Source organism: Arvicanthis niloticus, chromosome 8 (genome assembly GCF_011762505.2).
Source record: "Arvicanthis niloticus isolate mArvNil1 chromosome 8, mArvNil1.pat.X, whole genome shotgun sequence".
In the NCBI taxonomy this organism is placed as follows: Eukaryota; Metazoa; Chordata; class Mammalia; order Rodentia; family Muridae; genus Arvicanthis; species Arvicanthis niloticus.
In genome coordinates, this window is record NC_047665.1 from 75698437 (window position 1) to 75716115 (window position 17679).

Genomic DNA, 17679 nt, shown 5'->3' on the forward strand with positions numbered 1-17679 from the left:
TAGCTATGAAAATACCCCCACAAGGCACACTTCAAGGTAAATTCAGTCAAGCTAATGATGAAAATCAATCAGCACAAATACCAAGAGCCATTCTCAGTATTAAACGTACATTAAATTTAATCAACACAAAAACTGTAGGAAGAAATTTGCTGTCGTAAAATGGGGGAACACAGTCAAGGAGACTTGGTGATATTCTTGGGATATCTCAGAGAGTCAGTGATGGGGTCATACATAACTTAACCCCAGGTAATCCAAGTGTAGGACCTACATTCTTATTACTCCTGAGATACTTTCTTTCATATCAGAAAGAGTGGGAAATTCTTCCTGGGAACAGAGAGTAATGGTAGGATTTTGAGTCTTTCCTATGTGAAAGTTCTTATCTTTCATATATTCATAAAAGCCTAGTTTGGTGTCGGGGAGAAAGTAGTATAGAGAAATAAATGTGATTTGAGCTCTACAACAGTAAAGGTTGAAGGCCACATGGAACTTCGCTATTTTGTTTTTCTCATTTTTATGCTTAGGTGAAATTTTCATAATAAAATATTTTTAATTGATCATTTCTGTTTGAAGAAGAAACCAGGGTTTGTGCAGTGGTATCCTCCAGATATGACCTGAGAGGGTGATAGCAGATGTAAGACCCGAAGACAGGAAAGTCATTAAAAATTAAAAATGACCCCCACCACGTGACAGAGTGTGAAGTGAGCACGTGACAGAGTGTGAAGTAAGCATGTGACAGAGTGTGAAGTGAGCAAGCAGAGCCTGACCTGTGCACATTTACACATTTATTTGGGTTTAGAGAGAAAACACAGGTAAAATACTTTGATCATACACAAGTTTATATTTGGTAGGAAGAACAGGTTGCCACGTTTGTATTTTTTTTTCTGTCTTTAGTTAATGGAGGGGTGCTGGGGAAATGTTGACATTATTCAGAAACATCATTTGGCAACAAGATCTTGGCACACACAACTAATTAATACACAGTGTTTGCATTTAGCACTTGAAAACAGAAAAGCACGTGCAAGATGATACCTGGTTTGATGTTTTTGCTTCTTTGTCCTGTTACTATATTTACACCTGTGCATCCTTTGTCCATATTCTGAGGAGCAGCACCTACTCCAAGACCCTGCAGAGTCAACACCTACCCTGTCAGCCGCCTGTGACACTCCATAATTGGTTTCTCTGGTCTCAGAGATGAAGCATTTTGTGTGTGATCACACAGTTCTCAAAGAGATTTCTTAGGATGGGGCTTAGTTGAGATTATGTTTTCTCTAAGAGCCGATGGAGAGGGCACACAGCTTGGGACCGGGTGAGAGGGTGAGGGAGAAGAGAGGCAAGGACAGGAACAGATGCAAATGTAGTTCTCATAATCTCAAAGTTCAAAGTTCAATGCAGCTACCACATAATAGAATTCACACTGATAATACACTGTGCAAGCTTCACAGCAACACATGTTGATTTGCAACACCACACAGTTCAATATAAAGTGCACAACCTCAATCTGAGGTGACAAGACAGTCCTAACAATGTACTAACGGCAACACACACACACACACACACACACACACACACACACACACACACAATTTTCTTTCCTCAAATCCTATGACAGTACATGAAGTCTATACCACTTAGAAGTCTTAGATAAACACATACTGTACTTTTTTCAAGTATTTTAAATAATAAATGAAATATTGCTGTATAAATAAAAATGGCCATATCAATTCTGATTAAAGCTAAAACCAATGTTTTAAAATGAAAAAAAAAAAAGAAAAAAAGATCACAGATAGAGACCTTTGGCACTGGGGATTTGGACCAATGTTCAATATTACTCTTTCTTCCCATCCTCCTTAGTGCTCTCTTGAGTGGATGGCAGAGCCACTGGAGAGAATCTATTTAAGCACTGGGACCTATTAGGCATGCATGTACCTCCTTTTGTAGAATACACTATGAAGAGATTTCCATGCCTGAGCAAGGCTCCTAGAATCTGGAGAGGTGAGTTGGAGATCTGATTCACTAGCAAAAAGTATATGGACACTTCCTTTTTCAATTCTGTCATCTCATCAAACTAGAAGCCAGCTTGAACTACCAAGTCTGTCCCCCAAGGGCTAAGCTTTTCCATCTATCAGGACACTAGGCCCTACTGCCTTCTCTAAGTGGGACAGCGGGTTTGATAAGTGAGTCTCTGTCTGGGAAGTGAGATCTGTGGGCCTGAGGCTCAAGATGGATGGACAGCTGAATGTTTACTCTCGTTAGCCAGGTTCTAGAAAGGAAAGTTGTGCTTGCCCATTAGGGGGTACTGAAAGTGGAGGGCTACTGCTTCATAAGACTCTGGTGTACAGGGAATTCTTTTTCATGCTTCAGGGAATCCATTGGCTGTCTAGACAGCAAGGGCCCGAAGCAACATTCATACCGAGGATCAGAATGTCTGGTCAAATAAGGTCTGGGGAAAAGTCATGAAGATTTGTGGTAGGTAAGGACAGGGCCTTCTTTCTTCTGTTCCCGTATCTTTCTGAGTATCAAAATGCCTATCCTTATGGAGTAGGAGAATGCTTCCAGACCCATACCTGCCTTTTGCATGGAGAAGGCCATAGTTCTACCAGCACTTAGATCTGTTCATTCGTGACTTAAAGTTATCACCGGAGTTGTGGATAGCTCTCCATCCAGTTTACAGGGAAAGAAACTTATTTTCAAACTGTTATTTTGAATTTTAGCAATCTCTGCACATTCTAGTCGCTGTGGGTCTTGATGAGAGGTGGATAAAAGTTCTTAGGCTATCTTGAAGCTGTTTGCAGGAGGAACTCATTTCAGGGAAGGAAAAGAGCCACTTGGGATAGTAACTCATTACTGGGTGTCTGGGGGCAGAGGGTCTAGTAGGAGAGATTTCAAAGTGAAGGCTGAAGAAGGACTTTGAAGAAGAGAGCATCCGGGATGCAAACAACCCTTTCCCCCAGACAATAGCAAAATGGCATTTGGGAGGAAGCCATTATTGTCACACAGAGGTCACATCTCCCATAGCTGGGTTTAATATTCTGAGCTCGTCACACTTAAGGAATGTGCTGCACCCCTCTTTGCTAGGGCTGATTAGGTTTTATTTTTAGCTTTTTTCCCCCTAATTAATCCAAATGATCTAATAAAAGAATATGGTTTGAAAAGACACTTCAAGAACTAATATCAACCTTTGTTGAAAGCAGGCTACACTGGAAGCAAAGTAGACATGCTTGCCAGGATCTGGGTCCAAGCTGGGCTTGCCAGGCTTATAGCCTGGGTCTGCTAGGGCCAACTAGTGCAATGCCTAAACAGGAAGAGAATCTTAATTGTTAATCTGATCAATTGGTTTTAGAAGTTTCTTTTCGTGTGTGTTTGTTTTGAAATACTATCTTTAGGGATATGATAAGCCACAATATATACTAAAGTAAGTTACTACATTTTAAAAGAATTTTGTGGGTTCTATGTTAAAATTACCTTGCTAAAGTGTTTTATTTTGCCTCCATGAAAAGAAAGATAGAGAGAAAAAAAAATAAAGAAATAAATCTGGCTTAGGTTTGATATCTGCCCCTGCAGTTTGTATAACCCATATAAAATAAAATCTATATGTTACAAAATAGGATTTCTTTTAATATATACTTTTCTTTTTGTAAAATTATATGTATTTAAATACATTTGAAATGTTGCTGTAGGTAAATTATAAATTCTTTTCCTAATACTATGAAAAAGGCAAGAGCTTTTCTTGTCCGCATACATTTTATATTTACTTTGACCTTTTCACTGCACCCCCGAGAACCTTTACGATTCAAGGGTGATTTGGCACTATTCAGTACTACTGCTCTGAAGTGAAAATAAGGTTGGGTTAGCATACTATATTAAAAGGGAAGCATTTATAACAACTTTATACTTTCTCTTACTGATTAGAACATAGCCTTTTGTTACTAATTATTAGAGAGGTATTCTAAACTTAAGAAAGGATTTTTGAAAGGAGCGATGTTTCCTGTTGATTTTGATTTTTTTTTAACTATACTCTACTGTGACACCACAATATAGAAATAGAATTACTCTGGAACAAACTACAAATACATTTACACAGTTTGTGACAACTTAGCTGTCTACCTAGAGAACTGAAACCGTTTGATGAGAGAGGTGATTACAAATCTTGGCCCAGGCGTTCAATTTCTTCAATGAGGAAGTCAATGTCTTGGTGAGTTGCTGCAGGGTTTGATATGACCATGCGGAAGAAGTTGACCTTGTCTCCTAAGGGTTGGTAGCTGACCATTGTGGTCCCAGACTCCATCATTCGGGCTTTAATCACTGGCGCCACCTGTGGGAGAGACGAGGTCAGTGCAATGACTTTCTCTCGGTACCTCCTCGATGTTAGTAATACAATCAATGTTAGTATGCTATGCAATGCATCCCACAGCAAGTGATGTTCTTAGTTTTTAACCAAACAGGACCAGAGTTTTCTCTTGAAGGAACCGCTTCAAGTGTTCATGAGATCAGAGAGTAAAAACAGCTCAAAATATTAAAAACTAAATATAATAAGAGACTCGTCACCTTTGGGTTGGTTTGTTAGTGTTTGGAGGGAACGGGAAGAATCTTGTCACGGGGTTAAATGGTTTAGCAGTACTACACTGAAAAGAGTTTCACCCCAGAAAATGCAAAGTCATTGAAAGAAAGCATTGTTAATAAAAATTATTTTGAGGGGCAAGCCTCAGTATCAAGTGATGGATAAAAGTAACGGAGGACTGGAGAGATGGTTCAGTGGGTGTGTGTACTTGCTTGAAAATGTGAGAACCTGTGTTCCCCTAGCACTCATGTAACAAAGCCAGGAGTACATGGTACATGCCTCTAAAAGACAGGGTACATGCCTGTAACTCCAATGCTGTGGGGAGGAGACAGGCTGGTCCTGGAGCTGACTGGACAGCCAGCCTAGCTGAAATGATAAGCTTCAGGTTCACCTAAGAGACCCTGTATCAAGAGATTAAGTAAGGGCTGAAGAGATGGCTCAGCAGTTAAGAGCACTGGCTGTTCTTCCAGATGACCTGTGTTCAATTCCCAACACCCATGTGGCAGATCATGGGTGCCTATAACCCCAGGTCTGGGTGATCCAACACCCAGACCTGGGGTTATAGGCATTTAGGCAGACATGCAGGCAAAACACCAGTGTGAGTGAAATAAAAAGTCAGTTAAGAACACTGGCTGTTCCTCCAGAGGACCCAGGTTCAATTCCCAGCACCTACATGGAAGCTCATACCTGTCTGCAGGTCCAGAGGATCCAACACCCTTGCACAGACATACATGTGGGCAAAGCACCAATGCACATAAAATTTTTAAAAATTTTTATTTATTTATTTTATGTATATGAGCATGCTGTCAACGACACACGTGAAGAGGGCATCAGGTCCAGTTACAGATGGAGCTACCTTGTGGTTGCTGGGAATTGAACCTATGACCTCTGAAGAGTAGCCAGTGCTCTTAACCACTGAGCTATCTCTCCAGCCCTACATAAACTTTTCTAAAAAAAGGAATCATAAAAAAAAATTAAAAAGAAAAAGAAAAAAGAATAAGTCAGAGAGCAATGGAGGAATGCCCAGTGCCTTCCTTTAGCCCCAGCCAAAGGCATACCCCCCAGCTACCACATAGTTTCTCTTTTTGAATTGTTTTCTCTTATAAATATCTTGAAGAAAAAACAAAACAAAACAAAACAAGGAGGCCTAAATGATCTAAAGACTTATCTAGGAGTAAATAGTTGACCCCACAAGACTTCATACACAGAGGGACATCTCAGACAAGATCACAATGCTTTTATTACACTGTTCGTTGCAATTTCCTGGGTTCTCTTCCCTGTTTCGAATTAAGCCCTTGCTCTCCGGCAAATTGGCCTTTTGTCATCAGCTCCATCTTCAACTGCTCACCAAAACTAGTCTTCAATTTTGACAAGAGCCATTTATTAAATATCCTTTGCATCAATAGTTTTCGTCATTTCATGACTATCATCAGTCATCCCGTGGCGCATCCTCCCAGTCTACATCCTCAGTCCCCTGTAAGGCTCCACACCCTAAGTACTCTGCAGCTTTCCCTCACAGTGCCATATTCACAGTGAACCCTTTCCTGCCTACCACCAACTGTCTTCTTCTGAGTTATAACTACAGGACCTTACACACTGAGTCTAACAACATCCTAGTTTCTTTCTTTCTTTCTTTCTTTCTTTCTTTCTTTCTTTCTTTCTTTCTTTCTTTCTTTCTTTCTTTTTTTTCCCTCTATCCTTCTCCCTTTTGCCCTGACCCCACTCGCTCCTGCCCAAAGGCTTTTATTTATTTATTTATTTATTTATTTATTTATTTATTTATTTATTATATGTGAGTACACTGTAGCTGTCCCTGTCTCCATAAGAGGGCATCAGATCTCATTACAGATGGTTGTGAGCCACCATGTGGTTGCTGGAATTTGAACTCAGGACCTCCAGCAGAGCAGTCAGTGCTCTTAACCGCTGAGCTATCTCTCCATCCCAACATCCTAGTTTCTTAACTGGCTTTTCACTGATGACAGCTTCATCTTTTCCTTCTACCCCGTCTGTAAGCTGATGCTACCTTTTCATTCCTTTGTTTCCTAACAGGGTGCAGGAAGCTGTGGAGGGCTTTCTGAATTCTAACAGACATGGCAGTAGCACGAGAGGAGCAGCTTGCTAAGATGAGACAGACATTTCAGTTGCATCTACTCAGATGTGTGATCTGTCCACATGAATCTGCCACTGGAGTTTGTAAACGCAGCATCTGATCTTTGATGTTCATTACAAAGACACAGCCAGAAATGAGAAGCCAGGGATGCTTTCCACTTATGTGAGATGTGCATGGTCATAGATTCAGTTGAAAATGAGGACCATCTCTTACATCACCAGCAGACCTCTTCATAATTAAACTGTGCATTTGTTTCCTCCAAGAGAGCTGGTGTTCATGAAATAACATACAGTTATCTTGAAAATGTATTTTCACTATGTGTCAAAAAGCCTTTGTGTTTAAATCCTAGAAATATATGAATGCCATCGAGGAAACATTCTGTAATGTCAAAATCTTGCCCAACGAGTTCTTCACTACCCCATAGCAGACTTTTCAAAGTCACCTCATGTATGAGTCCAAATGGCTTCTTTACCAATTTGCTATTATACCCATCTGCTGGTGGTAATCATCAATTAAAAATTATCAATTAGTGGAGGACTATAAAAGCTGTTAAAAGAGATGCAAGTAATGGTCAGTGAATTTCTGGGTGTGGTGGAGCACCCACCTTTAATGCACCCAGCATTTAGGAGGCAGAGTCAGGTGGATCTCTTATGAGTTCCAGGTCAGCCAGGCCATGTAGTAAGTTCCAGGCCAGCCTCTTAGGCAACCAGAAATGTGCCTACCAGATCCTCATTTTTACATCCTCATGAAAGAGTGAATGTTGGTATTAGTCACGCCTGCTTCTGTTATCTAGATATTTGTTCCCTACCAGTGAACTCCTGGGACAGGCTCATTAAATTTAGTAAAAGTTCTTTTCCCTTATGCAAGGAAGTATGTGGACTTACAACAGTCTGAACATTGTGTCCTCTCAAATTTCTCTTTTGCCATCATAACCATCCAGAAGATGGGGGTCCTTGGCTCTGCCTTATTAATTAACACCTCAGACAGGGTACAGGGAAAAAAGACTGCTGATGGGCCAGGAAGTAGGCCCTCAGTAGATATGGAGTCTGCTGACTTCTTGATCTCAGATTTTCCAGCCCCACAACTGAAAAATCAATTTCTGTTGTTCATAAGCCACCTAACTCTAATAATTCATTATATTGCAAGCCCCACAGTCTTGGTATTTTTGCTCAGCAATGACTTTTGGTGGCTTTCGAATGCTACAGCTCTGAACTAGGTAAGTTCTTGGTCTTGTCCTTTTCAAAATTTAACTTTGTTCTCTTTCCAACATGCAGGTGCACACATGCATATATGCACACGCATGTAAATTTGCATATATATTTGAACATATATCTTCATATACAACATACGCTGATACATTAAAAAAAAGACTATCACATGTGAGTTTCATCCTGTTGGAGAATGTGGTCCCAGATTGATAAAGGGCAGATATTAATAATCTCCTGAGGGGTTTACATCTACAGCAGTGGTTCTCAACCTGTGGGCTGTGACTCCTTTGAAGTCACATATTAGATACCCTGAGTATCACACATTTACATTGAGATTTATCAGTAGCAAAACTATAGTTATAAAGTAGTAATGAAATAATTTTATGGTTGGGGGGTCACCACAACATGAGGAACTGTATTAGAGGGTGAGAACCGCTAAACTACAGGAATCCTATACTTCCCTTGACATATAAGGGAATAAATTATTCCAGAAGGTCAGTAAGCTAAGGCAAGACTCTTAGCAGTAGGGAATACATGCCTGACTAACCTGGCTGTGCCTGCAGCCTCCCTGAGTCACTGAAACAATGGATAGAACAACTAACCTTCCGAGGTTCGTGTATAAATGATGGATGGCCCTGGCTTCCCATTCTTACAGCACTGTGAGAAATAGGCTCTGAAGTCCTCTCCCTTTGGTGTGCACCATAAAGCAGACTTCAACCATGTGTAAATGTTGGGGGCAGTCAGAGATTAAAGATCTAAAAAAAACTGCACCTTTCTAACCAGAGGAGACTTTAGAGCTCTTTAGGCTCTGGAGTCATTGCTTCTCAGCCCTCTGGCCAAGATCAAGTGTAGGCTCTGGAGTCAACCTTACTGTGCAATTTGGAAACATCGCATTTTTTTCATGGTCATTCAATAAAATGGGACAGCAACAGTGCTCGGCCACATCAACTCACATGAGCTACTATGAGACTCTAAATGACCTAAAACCTGATAAATGTGAAGCTTGAGGTACACACATACTGTAAATGGTAGCTGTTAATATTCTTGATCCTTCTGCTTGGGTAGCCTGGATGTTGGTATTCAAAAGGGTCTCCTCTCCTCTCCTCTCCTCTCCTCTCCTCTCCTCTCCTCTCCTCTCCTCTCCTCTCCTCTCCTCTCCTCTCCTCTCCTCTCCTCTCCTCTTCTCTTCTCTTCTCTTGCTTCCTTATAATTTCCCCTCCCTCCCTTCCTTCCTTCCTTCCTTCCTTCCTTCCTTCCTTCCTTCCTTCCTTCCTTCCTTCGTTTTTTTCTTTCTCTTTCTTTTTCTCTTTTACTTTTGGCTGACTCTTTCTCATATTTGAAGTTTCTTTTGCACATGTAACTCAGTATCCATTTCCCTTCAAAAACCAGTGACCTTCAAGGACGGTTTTTGTTTTTTTTCTGAATGTCAGTAAAGATTGACATTCAATGGACTATTTTAAGACATCATAAACTCTCTCTAGAAACAAGCAAACGTAATTGTGAAGTCAGGGAACAATGACTTTGTACATCTGGGCTCTGTGAGAGCTCATAGAGGACACTGATCCAGGCTCCAGCTGATATTCCCACAAAGACATTGCATGTCACAAAGAAGACACATGAAAGCAAAGGCGCTTACCTTTGAGAGGCGGCTCATTCTCTCTTCATTGTCTTCCAGAAAGCGCAAGCTAGGAGGTACAAACCAGAAGCAGACATTTGTGTGCTGAGGCTAAAAAAGAAGAAAATAGGATTCAGGCCTGGTCTAAAATTCCAAGGATGGTTCAAATGCAGTGATTGCTCAGGTTCAGGAGATAATTCCTGTATTTAAATGAGTAATTACATTTGGAACAGCTCCCTTTCAGAGTTGTTGTAAGTCCAATCTTTATTCCAACTCGAAGGAGCCATCCCACCAACTACTGCTTCCCCTTGTAATGGTCCCACTTAGCCAGAAAGCACACTACTGACATCAGAAAATGCCAGGGCTCAGGACTGGGATTGAGGATGCTCGTGCTGATTGTTGAAATGTGAGCGCATACCTTCCCGTCAAACACCATTTCATATCCTTCTCGGTTTTTTATGATGTTGTACAAATACTCTGCCAGCTCCAAACACTTATCAATATGTGCTTCAAATCCAGTAGTCCCCTATGAAAGAGAAGAAAAAAAAAAAAGCATTAGGCAGACCAAGCATGTGGGTAGCTCTCAGACAGAAATAAGGGAACAACAGAGTCCTCTAGAGACTGGCAGTCATTCTGCCATTTCCAGCCCTGCCACTTGTACACTTTAGACGAGACTGGAGACTGTCCTAGAGGCTTTTCTGGCGATTACCCCCATCTAATTCTCGCCCCAAGGTGTGTTTGTTCCTTTTCATTAAGAGGCCCCACCGTTGACTCCTTTTGTTCCCAGGGCTTAATTCCCCAGGCAATTATATTGATTATTCAAGGGGAAAATTTGCCTTTGCAGTTCATAGATGCCGTCATGGACGTCATTAATAACAGAAGGGCTGGGCTAGTCTTTTCCTGCAGATAAAAAGCCCTGTCAGGGATCCCTCCCCCCAGTTCTGTGCTCCCCCCACGCCTGCTTGGCTCTTACTCATGATGTAAATTATCTATCCTCAAACTCCCTCTGTGCCTCAGCAAGAACAAACAGTCACTTGCTGAGCGTCAGTTGATCAGACAAATGAGTCTTAGGAAGGCTGTCATTCTGCCTAGCCTTTTGGTGTCCTCTGTGGTAGTGATGCATGCCTCACAGCAGCTGGGTACATAAGCTATTGGCAGCTTTTACTTCTCAGTTCTGAGAACCTTGCATCTGGACTTATAAAAAAAAAAAAAAACAGTACAACTGCCTTGAACCGGAGCTATCTAACCAAAGTCTGGGCATGAGTAGGGAACTGATTTCCAAAGTGTCTTTCTTCTGCTAGTTCCTATATTTGCTAAGTGCAAATGGAAAGTGATTAACGTGTGGAACTGGCATATAACCTAATCCAGCATGGAACTCAGAGGAAGCAACTGTAGGTATAACAGACTTAAGATGGGCTTGTTTTTCATAGCCCAAAAGGGAGATCCAAGCCAGCTCATGTAAAGCACGCTCAGAATGAGCTGTATCGAAGAAATGAGATGGGGTCAGAAGACGTCGTCGCTGAAGTGGTGCTTTCCTCTGTCTACTCCTCCTCATTATCCTTTTTTTAGATGAAGTCCTAATTCTCGTAGGGATGAAAGAAAGGCCATCATACACCCAGGAAGCTAAGGCAAGAGGATTGCTGGGATTTGAGACCAGCCTGCCTTTAGAGTAGGATCTTGTCTCAAAGCCATGGAACCATTGTAGCCAAATTTTCTAGGGTTGTTCCTGCAGGGAAAGTTTCACTCCTGTGACAAGCATGGCAAGGGAACTTTTGGTGGGATAGTTATCCTCCCTTCTGGTCTATGTTGAGAGATTGTGCTTAATATCTTGAGAACTATTATCATTTCATCTTGAAACAAAAATGGAGCTTTAAGTTGGAAGCCAAATGGACAGTCGTTCCATTTGGATGTTCAGACACTTGAAGCTTTGTGTAACAACTTGAAAGATGCTTGAAGGTTGCAGCTTGGCTTTGCCCTTTTCACCTCTCTGAAGTCTTTTATTTCAGGACAGGAAAAGTTGGTTCCCTAACCTTCATCTCAGGGGTTGACCCCCCCACCCCCGTTGTTTGGTCCACTCCTGATACTCTTTAAGTTACTTTTCTAAGGACCAAGGGCTGCCCTACTCAGGAGCAGAGGCTTCAGGAACTGGTGTAGCATGAGCTTGGTAAATACAGCTGATAATCACCAGTTAATGCAAACACTGAAGGAGAAAGAAACAAAAAGAATGGTGTCTGAGAGAAGAGAGAGCTTCCATTCTATGTAGAGATAAGTCTTTCTTAACTTACTATTTGACATTGCCAACTATTATTTTGAAATTCCCATTCATCAGTGAAATAAACCCACTAATTAATTGTAAAGGCTGATTGGGAACCCACCACAATATATGACCTTGTCGTTTCCCCCTCCAAATTAAAGTGTTATGACCAAATGACCAAGTCTTATGCTGAGGAGTTGGGGTTGCTTATATGTCTTCAGCAGACTCGTTTTGTTTTGGGCTTTGTGAGACAGGGTCCTTTTCCGTATACCTTTGTCTGGCTTCTGACTTGCTATATACAGACCAGGCTGGTCATAAACTTATGATGACTTTCTGCTCCCATGTGCTGGAATTACAAGTATGTTCTTTCAAGGGTGGGGGGGATGCTATCAATGTCCAAAGTATAGGGGCCCAGTGTACACCACCCTTACTAGGCTTCCCAGAAGCAGTGGTGAGACTTCCAAACAGTTTGAGAAAACTCAGTGGGATAAATATTATAGAGGAGACTGCCTGAGGACATGCCATTCCTGGGAACAATCAGAGTTCTTTACACTTAAGCTTGTCTTTCTGTCTAGGATAGGCTTAAAGAAGATCCTACAAAACACTTGTGGAGTACACTGTTTCTCTATCAGTGAAAAATTTTCCTCGTTCCTTCTTGGCCATCTCACATGCCTCTGAGCTGTATAAGACCACTCCCTCTACTTGGAAAAACTTAGAACAGTTTGTGGCGTTTGTTACTGAGGACAGTTTGCAAAGGCCCTTACCTGCCTTTTCCTGGAAGGCAACATGTCTCCTAAGTTGCTTACTTCACCCTATGGGTCTGAGCCTGTTGCCCACTGTGTAAGCAGTGAAAACATAGAGTCAGATGTGTAGTGGCCTCTTGACCAAACACACAGGAAGGAAGGGCATTCCTGCTTCCCCTTCAGTTACCCCCTTGTTTGTTTTCCTTCACGTTCCCTGGCATAGTATTTTTTAGTTAGGTCTTTAGTGTACATAGGTAGCTCTGGCCATTGTCTGATTTTGTGATTTGTAAACTGAGAGTCTAGTTAAAATTAAATCATGTACTTCACAAAGCAAAGCCACACCCCCACCGAACAAAAGATATGAAAATGGAATTTGGGACTGAGATTTGGGGGTAGGAGGGATAAAAGAATTTGAGGAACAAGCATGACTACAATGGATTATATACGTGCATAAAACAATCAAAGAATAAACTAAATATAACCTCTGACCTGTGCAGCCTCCTTACATTCAACATAATTGTCAGCCTCCAGAAGGCGACAAAGAGGCCTTGCCTGCACTGTACACCAGCAGCTACAGAAATGACCTTGTTGGTAAAGGAAGGATCATCATCCAGGTAAAATTTGGAGTACACAGGACCCCATACAAAGGACTGGGGACTTCCGGAGTTTTAAAAATTATTTTCTCTTTAGAAGTCATTTACTGGAGTGGGCATGGAACTAACTGGTCATGGTAGGCACTTTCATTCCGGGTTCCTTCTAAAACACACTAACTACTCAGGCAATCAGTCATCAAGACAGATTATCAACCAAGACGGAGAGAGGGTGCATTAAATAAGCCAAATAATAACGAGGATGGAAACAGTAAGAGATGCTTCTTTAAAAAGTCAGGGTGTTCTGCCAGATGCATCAAAATGGGTCTTAGAGTGGAGGAAGCTTTAGAAACCCTAGGATGTGACAGGAGACAAACAGTGGGTAGAATTATGCTCTTACCCATGGAGAATGCAGCCATGCAGACACAGGGCTAAAAAGAATCCCCTGAGTGACTTTTCGTTTAGCAATCATGTTTTAAAAACTTTGTCAGACCAGTTTTCTTTTCTTTAGCTGCCTTCAGCTGGCCTGGGCTCACCTTTGCTCTCCACATGAGCCATAATTTAAAGACATCGACGTGGCGTCCACACTGCAAGGCCTTGTCTCCTGTGTCATAGGACAGGTCATAGTGCTTATCTTGTTGAAAGAGGTAGGAAGCATGCATCTGGTTGCAGCTCTGCATCAGTCCCTACAGGAGCAAAGAGAAAATTCAGAACACTCACTTTAGCATTGCATTGTGGGTTAATTGTTAAGAAAGAAAAATCAGAGAGCCAACTGTTCTTGTATCTTTTGGAAGAAGAACACAGCAAGAATTAAATAGAAAAACTACTGGATAAGACTGTCCAGGCAAGCATCATTTGTTGCAGTTAAAATATTTCAGAAACCTAATACTTGGGAGGTAGAGGTAGGAGGATGGCTGCAAGTTTGAGGTCACCTTGGTCTACACAGTGAATTCCATGCCAAGCCAAGGTTACATAGCAAGATCGCCCTTTTTTTTTTGTTTGTTTGTTTTTTTCGAGACAGGGTTTCTCTGTGTAGCCCTGGCTGTCCTGGAACTCACTCTGTAGACCAGGCTGGCCTCGAACTCAGAAATTCTCCTGCCTCTGCCTCCGAAGTGCTGGGATTAAAGGCGTGCGCCACCACCACCCGGCAAGATCACCCTTTTAAAGAGGAAGGTGAATGAGAAAGAGAAAAAGAAGGGGAGAAAGAGGCTTCAGAAACGTGTAGGTTCTTTGATTTTTAAGATTTATGTGTGTGGGCAGGCTGTCTGCATGTATGTCTGTCCACCTGCATGTATGTCTGTCCACCTGCGTGCATGTCTTTTCACCATGTGGATTGGTGCCCAAAGAGGCCAGAAAGGGATATTAGATTCCTGGGATCTGGATATACAAATGATTGTCAGCTGTCATGTGGGTGCTGGGAATCAAACCTGACTCCTCTAAAAGATTATGCAGTGTGCCTAACCCTTGTCTCATCCCTCTGCCCCCAACTGGGTCTTCAAATACAATTACCGTGGTTCTTCTAGCACATTCACTCTTCCATAATTACCAGACTTTGAGCTATTCAGTAGCTCATTGCTCTTATTTTTATATATTAGAAGGAAAAAATATCCAAAGCTGCTGCAATCCTGAGTTGAGCCTAAATGAGCAACCTTTCCCATCTCCTGTTCCTTTTCCAAGGGTCAGGCTTAGAGATTAGATTTTCACATTTAGTTGCTTATAGTAGTTGCAAAGGAGAGGTTCCTGTCAGTGACCATGAATTTGCCCAAGCACCATAACCCTATTCTAGAAATAGGCAGAGAAATGATTGTTCCAAAGAACACCAAATGACTCATGCTTCTGAGTACAATAGCATCACCGGTCTCTTACTGGAAACCCCACCACGATTTAATTTATCACATCTGCTGGAAGCTTCTGATTCTTCTGTCAGCTACTGTGTAATTGTGATTTCATAAAAGCTTTGGCATTTGGTTTTCTTTCTCTTGTGACTCATGACAAGAGAAGAAAAGACCAAAATGTGATCACTGAACTGGAGAAGAAGTGAGAAGCTTTTTAAAAAGTTATCCAAACTAAAATGGAGAGCCATACAGACAGAGCACTCGGTAGACAACAGAATTGACTCTACTCTCAGCTTGGGCTTCGCATTACATGGACTCCATAGTTATCTTCGAAAATAAGACAAAAATGTAATGTGTTTGTATTAGAGCAAGAGGAAGGCGTTAAATTTAAAAAAAGAAAATCCCCTTACAGACTGTTAAGACTTAGCTTTATAGCAGGCACTTCTATTTTGTTTCATGGCCACAAAAACTTTGTACTAGTTTTTCCCTGGTATCAAGAGCTCAAAAATAGTTGTGATAAGCACTAAAGGGAAGAATGGAGAAAATTATGGGATGGTGGGTGGGTCAGACCAGCTCCAATTGAAATGGAAAGATTAGCTTGCAGCCCTCAGTGTTCATGACTGACACTGGAAAGACCAGGATCACCATGTCCATAGAAGGACATGGTGATCTAGGTTTGTATACACAAGGTTTTCATGAGATAATGATCTGGTTCTGAGCAAGGAAACAGTCAAAGACCACTGTTTTCCAAATGAGGCTAAATACATGGATGCTGCTCAAAACAGAAGTCTCAGGTTCAAATAAATTTAGGAACCCATATATTTAAATATCATTTATATATTATAATGTATAATGGAATATTAGAGGGTTCAACAATCCCGTGGAATGCCAGGATTTGTTTCCAACTCTCATCAATATATCTCAACTGTTTTAAAACTGAAGGTTTTTTTTTTCCCTCACCACAGAGTATTTACTGCGATTTAATGTGATGCCATTGTTTATAGTATCCAAGGGTGGGGTGTGTGTGTGGTCAGAACATCATATGCTCTTGGATTTTAGAGACAGCTTAGGGCTAACCTGTTTCTTTCTTGTCTTTACTTTTATTTTTAATTATATTTATCAGTGTGTGATCTGGTTAGTTTTTTTATCTACTTGACATATGCTAGAATCATCTGTCTGAGAAGAAACCTCAATTAAGAAACATGCTTCCCTCAGATTGGCCTGTGGAAAAGTCTTTGGGGCATTTTAATGATCCATATAGGAGGGCCCACCTCAATGAGGGAGGTGCCATCCTGGACAGGTGGTCCTAGATTGTGTAAAAAAGTAAACAGAGAGCCATGGAGAGCACCTCACAAAGTGGGCTGGACTCTCCTGTGTCAATCATCAATTGTAGATGTTTATGAAGTGTTCCTTACTGTGTGACAAGTTTCACTTGTGGGTCTCACATATGATTTGGCATCAAGAAATGTGCAGCCACTGCAGGGTGGCGGGGCGGTCTAACAAGTGGCAACTGGGGATACCAATTGTCTTGTGCCGAAATTATACTTCTTTGATCTCACTGGTGGTTTTGTGAATGGCATTTGGCTTTTATTGACCCTAACTAGTACCTATTGAGTTCCGTGTCCTTTTCACAAGCCTTAGCTTTTCTCCTCAAGTTCAAGCTTTAGCGTTCCTTTGATATTCCAGCCACATGCCACACTTCTACCTGCTGATGTGCCTTCCTCATCAGGATGGACTGTCACCTCACACTGTGAGCCAAAGTAAACCCTCCCTCCCTGAAATGGCTCCTATCAAGTATTGGCTCACAGCAATGAGAAAAGCAATTAATAGCAAACCCCTTTCAGATGAGATTAGCTGTCCTAGTCTTTAAAACACAGCCTGTATGTGGTCCAGTCTGTCTTCTCCCTTCCTCTTGTCTGAAGCAGAGAGACGCTTCCATGTCTCAAACTGTCAATGTGTACTTTGGAAGGGAATGGGTTAGGTGCCAAGACACAAGGCTCTATCCTAGGTAGCATCAAGTTGTCGGGTCTTTCTTTCCAGTACAGGTATCTAATTAGATCCAGATTGGCCTGTTTTCATCTAACTTGCAGTTCTCTTTTTGGCTTGCTGTGACAGAATGCAAACCACTACTGAACATCTGGCTGAGACATAAGTCATGAAGATTTACTCTTTCCTTTCAAGTAGTGCTGCTGAGGTGTACATGGGCTGGGTAGATGATGATAAAGTAACTGAGTGTCTCTTTGAAAACCAGTCCCAAGGGATACTTTTACAATGTGTTCCTCAAATTTTGTAGGGGGTTTTGTTTTCAATCTGGGTCCAGATTTTAACTTATTTGATGAAGGCACGCTACATAAATTAGTAACTGTGAAGAAGAATGAAAGGTGAAAGAAATAACCATGCCCTTTGACCCAGAAATTCCTCTTAAAGGGATGATAAATTAGAAAAGTGATAAAGACACATGCTTAAGGACTTTATCAAGCAACTAGGTGTTGATAGGATATTAAAAGACCATTAAATAAAGTTTTGAAATAATCATGTTCATGTTAAATATAGAATGCATGTATATGCTATACATAGTAACAAATTTATTTTGAATGTATAGAATGAGTGTATATATAACATGCACATTCCCATAAAATTGTGGGAGAGTATATTTAAAGACAGTAATGATATTTACCTCTAAATAACAGGATTTTGCATGAGTCTGAATTTATTTATATATTCTAAAAGAAGTGAAATATTATTAAAGCAAGTAAAGTTAAATAT

At 41.2% G+C, this 17679-nt stretch overlaps 1 protein-coding gene across 1 annotated transcript in view; it reads right to left on the minus strand.

Moving 5' to 3' along the window:
- Nucleotides 1-762: 762 nt before the first annotated feature.
- The window catches only part of Gad2 (glutamate decarboxylase 2), a 66463-nt gene continuing 49546 nt past the window's right edge, over nucleotides 763-17679 (minus strand). Inside the window, exons 13-16 of the mRNA XM_034510324.2 lie at nucleotides 13615-13764; nucleotides 9910-10017; nucleotides 9513-9602; nucleotides 763-4312 (exon numbers count right to left, since the gene is read on the minus strand). Of these exons, the coding sequence (XP_034366215.1) occupies nucleotides 4139-4312; nucleotides 9513-9602; nucleotides 9910-10017; nucleotides 13615-13764 (522 nt within the window). The 3' untranslated portion in view covers nucleotides 763-4138. The remainder of the gene's footprint in view (nucleotides 4313-9512; nucleotides 9603-9909; nucleotides 10018-13614; nucleotides 13765-17679) is intronic.